Genomic DNA, 12,343 nt, shown 5'->3' with positions numbered 1-12,343 from the left:
CCTGAGATAGGCACCAGGTGCACCTGCTCTGAGGTAATGCAGCCGCCGTGGACCCACAGGCTTGCTCTCAGTGAGGGCGTACTGGGCCCCACCAGTCCCCAGGGGACGCTGCAGGGGTCCCTGCTGTGCCCACACAGAGGGCCGCCTGGACCACGCCCAGCCATCGCGAGAAGCCCGCTGAGTCGTTACAGGCTCTGAGGAGACCAGAAGGTTCCTGCCACCTGCCCCGCCCCACACTGGTGCCTCCAGGGGATGCTCAGGCTCCCAGGCCCCTGATGCACTGCACCACAGAGGCTGAGCCTGGGGGTCCAAGCACCCTAGACTCCCCCAGAGCTCCTGGAGGCCCGGGGTCCCCTCCTCAACCAGGTCCGGTCCCCAGGACATCCAGGTGCCAGGAAGCAAATCTCGAACGTCGGTGGAAATGCCAAGTCAGGCACGCGGGCGTGAGAGGCGAGGAGAGGGTCTGGTCGGGGCCATGCGGGGAGGGGCTGCAGCCCGCCAGCCGTGCCCAGGGCCCCTACAAACCACAGGCGCACCTCCCCGGAGGCCTCTGCCCATCACCTGGCTCCACGGCCTTCTCCTTCACAAACCAGCGCACAGCAGCGCCATGGCCACCCGCCTGGGGAAGGGGGTGCGGGTCAGCCTCGAGAGGCCTCCTGGGGGCGGCCCACAGCCGGCTGAGCTAGCTCGGGAGGAAACAGCTGTGTAACATCCTAGCTTCACCTGAGTTAACTCCACAGCAGGGGGAGGAAATTAAACTAGAGCCCTGGACATCTGTAATGCTCTACTGCTATGAGTTTCCCAATTTCCCTCCCGCAAGGCTCTGGGTCCGGGTGAACCTGACACCCTTTCTCTCTAGGTCAGTAACATGCAAAAATGGGGCTGCCAGGCTGCATGTCTCACTGAGAAAGGTTCTCATCTTCACTCTACTCTTAAAGGGAATTGGAAAGACCCCCAAGTAGGAGGGGATCCCCAAGGAACTCTCTTCTAAACGGTCTGACCAGACACGTCTTTTTATTCCTAACACAAACAGCTTAACTGGAAATCCCACTTACACTGTTGCCCACTGTGCCCTCCTTTAAAGGAGCTGGTTTTCAGCAGGAAGGCGCTGGGCTGGGGCCTACGCAGCCGCCCTCTCTTGTCCCACGGCCCATGCACACTGCCCCAGAAACCTTCTCTGCAGAAGGACGGCAGCGCTAGGCGCCTATCTTGGGTACAGAGCACGTGCGGGATGGGATGCCCCAGCTTTCCAGCGGCCGTCCCCGAGCAGCTGGTGTAGCAGCTGCCCCCTCCACGAGGCCTCTGCGGTGGCGGCGGGGATGGAATGTCGGCCTGTCCGCTGAGCCAGGCCCAAGGCTCTGGGGGAGGGCGGCTTTTCTACCAGGCGTTGTCCCCTTTTCTCCAGGAGGCAGATGTGAAAGGGGACAGAGGTGTGGAGTTCTCTCCACGGGTCGGGAGAGGCCTGGCTGCACAGGGCCTCCCTACAGACTCGCTCCTCCCGCTGGGGAGGTGGGGGGGTCCCCGTCTGTGCTGCGCTTCTCCCCTAGAGCGACCTTCACCATCGCCACAAAGCTGGCATGACACCGAGACTGTGGGTGACCCCAGCACGGCCCCAGGGGCTCAGGTGCAGTGGTCCTACCTCCGACCCCGTTACTAATAAACAAACGTCTGAAGCCTTCGATGACCTGCCAGAGGCAAGCCCACAGGCGGGTGTTGGCGAGCTGCGGCTGGGGGGGGGGTGGGGGGAGGCATCAGAGCCCCCCACCGCCGCCCAAACCCTGACGGTCAAGGTCCCGTGTCCCCTGCGGGGACCTGCAGCGGGACACCCCCATCAGCTCTGCCTCGGCCACTTTGGCACAAACCCAGGACAACGGCCTGCAGGGCAAGCACAGGGCCGTGCTCACAGCATGACCAGCCGAGGGCCCGAGGGGCGAGTGGCTGGTGGGGGAGCCGGGTCCCTGTGCCACTCGGCATCTGTGTACAGCCCACCACCCGCCTGGTCCCAGGGGCGGTCCTTGGTTGGCCCTGATGGACCCAGACATGTGCCTCTCCTGCGGCCTCAGGCCGTTGCCACCGGACTCTCGGCCTGTCCCATGCCCCCTCCTCTGGGAAGCCCTCATTCTGAGTGGGGCCCCATGCCCCCCCCAGCTGGCAGCTCAGTCTCGCCCCATTCTCACTCCTCTCCTGGGGGTGGGCGCCCAGCACTGCATCGACAATCACAGCGTTTGGAAACATGCTCCACACGCAGCTCATCTCCTGGCACAGCCAGGCCGGCCAGGGGCACGCAGTTCGGGGTGTGGTGACTGTCACTCTCCATTAACTTGTCAAACCGTGACAACTCTTAAGTCACGCTGCAACCAGTTACAGCAGAAAGTCCGGAGCCCGAGCGGGAATAAGCAAGAGACAACGTGCTCCTGTTGGGGTGGGGGCAAGCACAGCAGGGGCACAGACGGGGGGTACCCCATAGGGACCCTGACCGGGAGCCGGCAGCAGTGTCCTGGCTGTGGGCTTGGTCACAGGAGCCCAGAACCCAAAGCTCACCCTGCCCTCACTGCCTGGCGCATCCTGCCTGGACGGGTAGGGCGGGAGGGCCCTGGGCCACCACAGAGCGTGGAATGGCCACGCGCCCTCCACTCCCCTCCCGTGACCTGCCACGGGGTACCTCCGGGTGGCTGTACCCAGCCGGCCCCTTGGCGGAGCTCAGAGAAGGAACCGAGGGGGCGCCCAGGGCAGCACCCACCAGGACACTCGCCCCAGCACGACACCTGTCTGAGGCACTTTCGGGCGCGCCTTGGAGATGCACCGTGTCTGCTCCCAGACAACAGGGACCAGCCTTGTGTGAGTCACAACACCCCCGAGCAGGGGGAGCCCCCACCTGGGTTCAGAAGCAGGGATGTGGGTGCTGGTTGCCGGGGGCCCTAGGGTGGTGACAATGTCCTCCGAGGCCTGAGGACACCTCCACAGAGCCAGCCCTCACACGGCGGCACCTGAAGCCCCACATGCAAACTGTGCCGGAAAGCCTCATCCCATCCTGTCTGCATCTAAAAGTAGGAAGATCCTGACTGGCCGTGATCCGATAAAAGATGACACACCATCACTGCCGCGAGGTCGGCTGCAGGACTTGAAAACGAGGCTCCGGTTAAGGGAAAGATGCCAGTGTCCCAGCTGTCAAGGATCCAAGGCTCCTCACTAAGGGTCTCCCCGGAGCAGCATTACCACTGTCCCAATGGGGACGCAGGCCCTACAGAGTAAAGTGGGCAAAGACGAGGGAGCCCAGTGCCAACTGGAGGAGCACGCAGCCCGTGCAGGTGACGCGGGGCAGAGGCGGTCGGAACCCAGGCCGCCGAAGGCCACAGCCACATCTGACCAGAGGGGAGTGCCTCCGAGGGCCAACTCCCCGCCAACAGGGTTCCACCTTCAAGGGGGCAGAGACGCCCAAGCCCACGCTGCTCTCCTCGGGACTCACGGTGTGTGTAGGGCTGCACGTCCTGGCAGGGGGTGGAGGGAATCGCCCCACGGACAGTGAAAACGGAGCCAGCTGATGGCCAGGACGGGAGACAGGAGAGGTGCTTCCCTTCCTGCCAAGGGCAAGACCCGGTGTGTCTGCCCAAGGAGAAGAGGCCGGGCCAGGCTCCTTGTGACGCCTCCCAGCCGCTCCACTCTGTCCTGACCACTGTGGGGCGGTGGTCCTCACTGCTGGTGGACCTGAGCCCCCCGTGCAGACACTGCTCGTCCCCGTCCCTCTGCCATCCCTCCCCATCCTCTCCTGCCATCGGGACAAAGGTGCCCTGTGGCCAGGCCACCAGGAGCGTCCCTTCTCAGAACGGTAGCTGGATGCTGCCCCGGACCAGGGAGGCGTCGTGGTAGGGCTGGGGAGATGAGGAAAGGCCGGTGGGGGCGGCGGGGCCCGGCTGGCTGCCTCGCGTCTGGCAGGAAGAAGGACAGACGCGCTCAGTCCGCAGCACCTCCCACCACCTCGTGGCTGCAGATGCGCCCCCAGGGCCCGTTCTGGCCCATCCATGCAGAAGACCCCAGACCTCGGCCTTGACCTCCAATGGGAAGAGCTACCAGGCCAGCAGAGCTGGGCGCTGCGTGTCCGCTGCTGCTGAGAAGGGGCTCCGGAGAACATGCACGTCTCACCCCGTAAAGCACAGAGCACAGAGCGCTGCCTTCTCCAGGGGCGGGCAGGGGCCACGCGGGCTGGAGACACTCAGGAGTAGAAAGTGCTTTACTAGAAATTCCGTTCTTCAGGACAGGGGTGTCCTCACATGCACCACAGCCCTCTGCAAAGTCCTCCTTGGCCGAGGACACATCCGTGGCAACGCACCTCCAGGGCCGGAGGGAACTCAGCTTCCACATACACTCACCTGCTATTTTTAGGGCTTCTTTCAGGGCCACTGTCTAACAACCACAAGAGCGGCCAGGCGCAGGCAGCAGGGGGGAGCCAGCAGCTCCCACACTCACCGCCCAGCGCATCCTGCAGCCCAAAATACCCAGCACCAGCGGGAATGACAACTGCGAGCCAGTTCCCACCGAGACCAGAAGCTGAGGGGCCTGGTCTGGAGTGTGTGATGAGACTCGGTCGTACTGGCAGGAGGACACACGGGACTGGTGGGGCCTGGGTGGGACAGCAGCACCAGGCCGCTCAGCGTCAGGGCTGCCCCGTCCTGCCATTCCCTGCGTGCCTGCCCCTGAGCACCCCCATCTCTGTGATGGGTCACTCTGGCCACACCAAGTGATGCTCGGGCTCCTGAAGGACCCTGAAGATCCAACCATGATGCCTCCACGTGCCCGTCATTGCTCCTGACTGCAGAGCAACTCTCTGGAACAGTCCCCCAGCCCCACCCACCTGCTCCCAGACGCCCTTCGTCATCCGACCCTCCTGGGGTGGGATGCTGGGCATGCTGGGGAGAGGGAGAGGGGAGCTTGTTTTGGAGCCCAGATCCCGGGAAGAGAGGGACAGGCAGCGGGGCGACTGAGGGGCCCCACCTGGTTGATGGGTCACTAAGCATCACATGAGATGACACCTGCCCCACGTGGCCAATTCCTTCCGCACGAAAGCCAACTCGGGAAGACGATACGTTTACAGCACTGCGCCCACGGAGGGCTACTGCCCACCTCGACACCTGCCGGAGGAGCAGGCCACCTCCCAGGTGTGCACCGGGGCTGGGCACTGCCCGGCACAGGGCGGTCAGGGGGCGCTGAATGGAGCTGCGCTGACTCCAGCAAGGGGCCAGGCCTCCCCCAGAGATGCCCAGCCCACAGGTCTGGATAGCTGGGGTCAGGTGCCTCAGTCTCTCCCTCAACGCGGCTCTCATCGCTCAGAAGCTGCCGAGCCCCGAGCCCACTCTCAACCCCGCGTGCTGCCCTCCCCGCCCCGCCTCCCCCACCCACACGTCCAACCAGAGCTCAGCCTCCAACTAAACTCACACCCCGCAACAGACTGGTGACTCCCCAGACCTCCAAACAAAGCCCAGGGTCCTGAACACGGCATCCTGTTCAACCACAGGCACGCGCCAAGTGCCACTCCGTGCCCGCTCTGCCCACGGTGGGGGACGGCCGATCCCGCCTGCCCCGCACACCCTCCTGCAGGCCGGGGTGCAGGGGGACGCGGACGCGCCTCTGCAGAAAAGAGGGCTGAGAACTGGCCACTGAAACAGGGACGAGCAGAGACTGCCCGGTGGCCAGTCTCAGTGACATCAGAGGGAAGGGCTGACAAAGGGCCGGCGTGTTCTGGGGGTAAGCAGACAGACAGGAGGAGACGACTACTGCAGAGAAAGTGCCTGATGAAAATCACCACCCCACAGAGTCAAAAAGGCCAATGACCCCAACTCAGGCACAGCAAAGAGGTGACTGCAGAGCCACTAGGGAGAAAGGACAGACCTTCCAACCAATCACGGCTGACTGGCACTGACCTCTCAACAGCAGAACTGAGAGCCAAGTCGGGGGAGATGCTGCCTGGGACCCCACAACCGGGAGGACACCCTCCAGGACGAGGGTAAACATTTTCAGATACACTGAAAGAACAGTTAGTTATCTGCAGATCCTCACTGAAAAAACTCTGAAGATGCATTTTCCGACACAAGGAGAAAAATGATTCCAAGTCCAGAGATACAAAAAGAATAAAGAAAAGAAAGTGGTGAGGGCTTCCCTGGTGGCGCAGTGGTTGAGAGTCTGCCTGCCGATGCAGGGGACACGGGTTCGTGCCCCGGTCCGGGAAGATCCCACATGCCGCGGAGCGGCTGGGCCGATGAGCCATGGCCGCTGAGCCTGCGCGTCCGGAGCCTGCGCTCCGCAACAGGAGAGGCCACAACAGCGAGAGGCCCACGTACCGCAAAAAAAAAAAAGAGTGGTGAGAGTTTTGAGATTAATCAAGTATTAACAATATAAAGAAAAAAACAATATAAAGTAATAATAACCTCATATGGGCTAAAAAAGAAGACAGTTAAAATACTCTAAACAAAAGCATGTGTACGTGAAAGTGTTGGGTCAGAATAACGTGCTCTAAGGTCCCGGTGTTGTTCAGGAAGAGAATTTACAACTAACTTTAAATTGTAACAACAAGTACGCAATTTACAATTTATATGGTAACCAGTGAAGAAGTAGTAGTGACAAGTTTCAAACTAATAGAAAGGGAAATAGAATAAGAAAAAAAAACGCAAAATAAGGTATGACAGAAAAGAGAAAGAAATGTAAAAACTGTAAGACAATAATAAGCACAAAAATAAAATGGTAGACGTGAGGCCAAATATCAGTAATTTAGATAAAGGACGACAGACTGAATGTCCTATAGTTAGAAAATAAAGACTGTCAGATCGAATGAAAACGAAATCTAGATCGTGCCAAACAACCAAAGATACGTGTAACCTGTAAAGATACAGGAAAGTTTAAAGAAACAAGGTGGGCAAAGATATGACAGGCAAATATACCCAAAAGAAAGCTCAGAGAGCTACACTGTTACCAAATCTTTGCTCTGATGAAAAGCACTGTCAGGTCAGGAGTGAGACACGCTGACCAGTTCAAACACCGGGAGGGATTGCGATTCTAAACAGGATGTACCTAATGACAGAACTCCAGGAGAAACAGACAAAGCCAAGCATGACCTAAAGGGACAGGTGTCAAACATGACACTGCCAAGTGCCAAACACATGACCCTTTTCAGGACAGACAGAACGTGTATGAACACTGACTTCAAACAGGGCCACAGAGTAAGTTCCAAAGCATCGTAAGGACCTGGTGTCATACTGACCACCCTCTGTGACAACAACATAACTAAGTTAGAAATGAACAATAGAAAAAAAGAGAAGAAATGAATTCGGCAATGGAAAAGCAACTAAGGAAAAAACCATACATTTGGATATTAAGAAACTTTGAAATATCCCATCATGCCAAAGAGAGAATAATGGAAATTTTTAAAAAGGTTTTTAAACTGAAAGATTTTATATATAAAAGCTAGATTATATATATAAAAGCTTGTGAAACGCAGCCAAAGCATTACTTATTTTATATTTATAAAATCTTACGTGAAAGGAAAGGAGAAAAAATAATGAGCTATTTAAAGAAATTAGAGCATCCAAAAAATTAATTAATTAATTAATTTAAAAAGGGCTTCCCTGGTGGTGCAGTGGTTAAGAATCCACCTGCCAATGCAGGGGACACGGGTTCAAGCCCTGGTCCGGGAAGATCCTACATGCCACGGAGCAACTAAGCCCATGTGCCACAGCTACTGAGCCTGTGCTCTAGAGCCCGAGAGCCACAGCTGCTGAGCTCACGTGCCACAACTACTGAAGCCCACGTGCCTAGAGCCCATGCTCCACAACAAGAGAAGCTACCGCAATGAGAAGCCCACACACCACAACAAAGAGCAGCCCCTGCTCGCCGCAACTAGGGAAGGCCCGTGCACAGCAACGAACACCCAACGCAGCCAATAAATAAATAAATCAGAACAGGAACATAAAAATAAAGAGCATGAGTGGAAAGAAAAGAAATAAAGATACGAATATTCATTTTTTAAAAAAATGATGAACCCTTGGTGAGATAGATCAGAGTGTGGATGTCCACGTGCAGAAATAGTCAACACCAGGAATTAAAAAGGGACAGCTCTAAAGGTCCTGCAGACATAAAAAAAAAAAAAAAGAATATTACGAACAACTTTTTGCCAAAAACTTGAAAATCTGGACGAAATGGACAAATTCCCAGAAAACTATATTTCCGAAACTAACTTAAAGAGGGGGTGTGTGTGTCCTACAATCATTAAAGAAATGGAGCCAGGAGTTACACTTGCCCCAAAGCAACTTCAAGCTCAGGTATTGTACTGGTGATTTCTCCCACACATTCAAGGAACAAACAGTTCCTGTTTCACACAAACAATACCATGCAACCGCTCTTTCTGCAGGATATCTTGGCACCAAAATCTGATAAGGGCAGTAGATGAGCAGGAGATTACAGACCCTAGACAGAGATGCAAAAGTCCTAAGCAAAATCTTAATCTCAGTCTACCCACGTACAGGAAGGGGAACACGGCATGACCAAGCTGGTATTTTTCCAAGAGTGAAAGGTTAGTTTAATGCTAGAAAATCCATTGACGTAATTTACTGCATCAGTCGTTAAAGGAGAAGGACCACGTCAGGCTCTTGATTATACCCAACACCCACGCACAACAAGTGCAGAGCGAGATCCCAAGGAGAAACTATCGTGCAGCCACCAGAATGGCTGGAATTGAAAAGATGGTAACACAGAGCGTGCACAGAACGGCTGGCGGCCATGCAAGGTGGTGCCACCACTTCGGAAAGCCCGCAGTGTCTTCATAGTTGACACACCCCCGCCTCCCCTGCGACCAGCCATCCTGAAGAGAAGAGCAAACGCGGTCCAAGTCCTGACCCTGGATGGTCACAGTGGCTCTGAACACAACAGCTCCAAAGGAAATGACCCCAACACCCACCGGCAGGAGCAGGTTCAAACCACGTGCCGATGTCACCAACGTGGAGAGGGAGCCGCGGGGCTGCCATGCGCGATGCCCGGGGCACCTGGCCGGTGGGGGAGCCTGGCCCCGAGCGCTCGACACTCATCCGCGGGTGACGGAGACATCCCCGTCCTGCGGGCTGTGGCGGACCCGGACACGCGGCTGCCAAAGCTCACACTTCCAGCTGAAGGCCCTTCCGCGAGTATGAGCTCACCCTCTGTGGCCGGCAGAGGGCGCCAACAGGAGGATGTGGAGAAATGTGAACGCGCAGTAAGCCTGTGGAAAGATGTCCGACCCCGTGAAATTAATTCATAAGCCTCAACAGGAAGGAAAATTAAGGGGCAAGTGCTAGGGTCCAAAATGCCCCAGACCCCGCTGAAGCTGCGTGCGGGCGGGCGAGGAGGCTGCTTTGGGAATCCCAGCAGAGGGGCAGGGATAGGAAGACGCCAGGGCCGGGGGTCACTGGGAAGGGGTGCTGTCCACTCCCTCGAGAAAACCCACGAAACGGAGCCTGCCTCTGTCACAGCCCCGTGGGCCTGGCACCAGCTGCTGGGAAGAGCAGAGAGCTCTCCCGCCACCACCAGGAAGGAAAGACCACAAGACAAGACCAAGGCCAACGCCGGGTGCACCTCAGGAGGCATCACAGACCTCGAAAAGACAGCCAAGAAGCGTGCATCATCAGAGGAGGGTGGTGTCAACACATTGCCGAAAAAGGATTACCAGTCCCTAAAAAGCTGCTGAGACTCAAGTAGGGGGGAAAAAAGGAGAAAAAATCGGCAAAAGAAATGAACAGGAGTTTCGCTGATAAGGAAGTACAAATGGCCTACATCAGTGCTCAGAAATTCAAATTAAAACCACAATACCATTTCACACCCACCAGATTGGCAACAATTGAAAGTCAGGCAGTGCTGGCAAGAAGGCAGAGCAGTGGGGATGCGGGGCGGTTGGGAGGGGTCGGGGGTGGGGAGGCCGGAGCTGGCATAACCGCTCTGGGAAGGCTCCTGGTGGTGACGCCCAGCACACGCCCCCCAAACCCTACTGCCTGCGGCAGAGGGCCAGTGCGAGAATGCCCGCCCACGGGGTGCATTCATAACTGGCCCAAAACTGTGGACAGCCACAGGTCCCCCCACAAAGCAGAGACACGTGCTGCTGTCTTACAGGGAACACCACGCCACAGGCACAGACATCAGCTCGATGCCGCTCAGAAACTTAGAGACCGGGCAAGAGGAGACGTGCAAACGGACAGAGAGTGGAATCCCTTCTACATAAAGTCTCCGAGCGAGCGGAACGAAGAACAGCCTATCCAAGGAGGCCTGCTCGGGGGTCCAAGCGGGGGGCCCGGGTGCTGCGGGGAGGGCCGCGCCGGGGCGCAGAGGGGCTGTTCTGTGCGTCTGACCCCTGAGCTCTGCGCCTGCCCACCCCGACGGCTGCTCAGCCCCACGCCTACAGAGCAACCCGCCAGGCCCCGCCCCCCGCCCCCCACCCAGGCAGAGCCGTGGACCCCCAGCACCTAGCGCTGCGCGGCCCCGCCCCCGCCCTCCCCACACACCCACCAGAGTGGGCTTCCTACACCAGCTCCGCGGGGGGCCGACTGGGCCCCTCGACCACGCAACCCCTGCCCACCTGCCACCTCCCTCACCTCCCTCTGGTCAAAACTTCGGTGGTCTTTCGGGGCACCCCAGGAAGCTGCTGAAGAGGTGCAGGAAGGGGGGCAAGCATGCCCTCAGGGAGCGCCGTGGGGCGGCAGCCAGCGGGGGGCGGGGGTGACGATGCAGGGGTGACAGACAGGAGAAGCATGGTGGGGAAGGTCCAGGATGACCTTTGGCTGTGGCGCCCGACACTGGGCCAAATGCCAAGACGGGAAGTTGGAGGGGGTGGGAGGCCAGGCCTGGGGAGGTGCCCCTGAGACTTCCCAAACAAGAGGCAAGCAGGTGGGTCTCCCTCGGACACCACAACCTCCCAAGGCCCCACACAGGTCTGGGAGCACCCATCCTTTTCACTCGGCACAGCCAATGCCCTGAGCCACCAGCCTTGTGCTCGGGAGGGCAACACTGGCACCCGGCACCCTTTGCGTCCCTAACACCTGGCTCGCACACCTGTTGAAGGGGCTGTGGCAGAGCACACCCTCCTCGGTACACACTGGCCACTTCCTCTGGTCCCGCCAGGGGATCTCCCCAGGGAGAGCTTTTCCCTGCCGCCCCCCTGCAGCCCTTGTGGCCTGGTGTCCATTCCAGAACCAGGCCCTGGTGTGAGTTTGTCTCTCTTCCCCCTCAGACTGGGAGCTTCCTCAGCAGGGACCACTGAATCAGGAAGAAACCCGCAGAGCTTCAAGCTGGCAGGAGGAGCAGGGAAGCGACAGGCCTGAGTAGAGTCGGGATGGCCATGGCGCTGTCCTGTGGGTGAGCCTCGTCCAGCTGTACCGCTGGGGACAGGGCACTTCCCCCCAAGTGGAAAGGGCAGCATCTTTTGCGATGGCAAAATTAACAGTATGATGTAAGGAGCAGTGTTTATGTACAAGGAAGTCCCTAAATTACACAGCATAGTGCAAACAGGCAAGGGGCAGATACCCCCCGCCAGCAGGACAGAGGGAGTACGGCCAGAGCCTCAAAAGGACGAAGGATGAAGGAATAAAATTGTGGTCCCAGGTCCCAGATCTGTGTGTCCTCTGGACACTGCGTGCCCTGAGTGACTCCCAGGCCACTCAGGCTTGACAGTGTGGCTGGACGCAAAAGGAAATCTATGGTACCCGGTGGAGAGAGGAGACACCCTGAGTCAACTCCACCGTCATCGCATCGGTAGGCAGGTGCAACGATGCCGGTTGGGAGCCAACCAGGTGTGCGCCTCGGAGAGCCTCGGGGGACCGCGGGGCCTGAGAAACCCGGGACCACTTCCTCCGCTGCACGGGACCAGGACCTCAGGGACCATCCACGCATCAGGGGTTGTCCGCACGGAAGGCGCGTGCCCGAGGTGGGGCGCAAAGGCGACGGCCCGGGGTGTGGGTCCCGAGTGGGGATCCCAGAGTGAACGGTCCCGGGTGGACTGTCCCGGGTGGGGGCCCCGGGTGCAGGTCCGAGGTGGCCGGTCCCGCGTGCAGGCCTCGGGTGGGGACCCAGGCGCGAGGTCTCCTGTGGCCGGTCCCGGGTGGCCGGCAGGTGCGCGCGGGAACAAAGCGGCAGGCGGGCGGCGGCGTACCTGGGCACGCAGCTGGGGCTGGAGCCGTCCACCTCCCAGGTGGCGAACAGGTTCATGGGCACCGGCGTGTTGAGCGCGGCGGGCGCGCCGGCCAGGCCCAGGCGGCCCCGCTCGGCCATGGCGCCGGCCCCGCCGCTCCCTCGGCGGCCTGGGCTGCGGCCGGACCGCGGACGCGCGGCGGGCGGGCGG

The 12,343-nt window shown here is 58.9% G+C and overlaps 1 protein-coding gene across 6 annotated transcripts in view; it reads right to left on the bottom strand.

Moving 5' to 3' along the window:
• Positions 1-12,302, bottom strand: part of PACS2 (phosphofurin acidic cluster sorting protein 2) — a 63,237-nt gene extending 50,935 nt beyond the window's left edge. For all 6 annotated transcript variants that reach the window (XR_003796010.1, XM_029238942.1, XM_029238944.1 and 3 more), the window contains exon 1: positions 12,155-12,302. Coding sequence is in view for 5 of the 6 variants with exons in the window: in XM_029238942.1 (XP_029094775.1) it covers positions 12,155-12,273 (119 nt within the window). In the remaining variant the exon portion in view is untranslated. The remainder of the gene's footprint in view (positions 1-12,154) is intronic.
• Positions 12,303-12,343: the final 41 nt, after the last annotated feature.

Source organism: Monodon monoceros, unplaced genomic scaffold, assembly GCF_005190385.1.
Source record: "Monodon monoceros isolate NGI ecotype Baffin Bay Population unplaced genomic scaffold, NGI_Narwhal_1 Super_Scaffold_21, whole genome shotgun sequence".
Classification (NCBI taxonomy): domain Eukaryota; kingdom Metazoa; phylum Chordata; class Mammalia; order Artiodactyla; family Monodontidae; genus Monodon; species Monodon monoceros.
The sequence above is the reverse complement of the archived record's forward strand: the minus strand, read 5'-3'. Positions and strand labels throughout refer to the sequence as shown.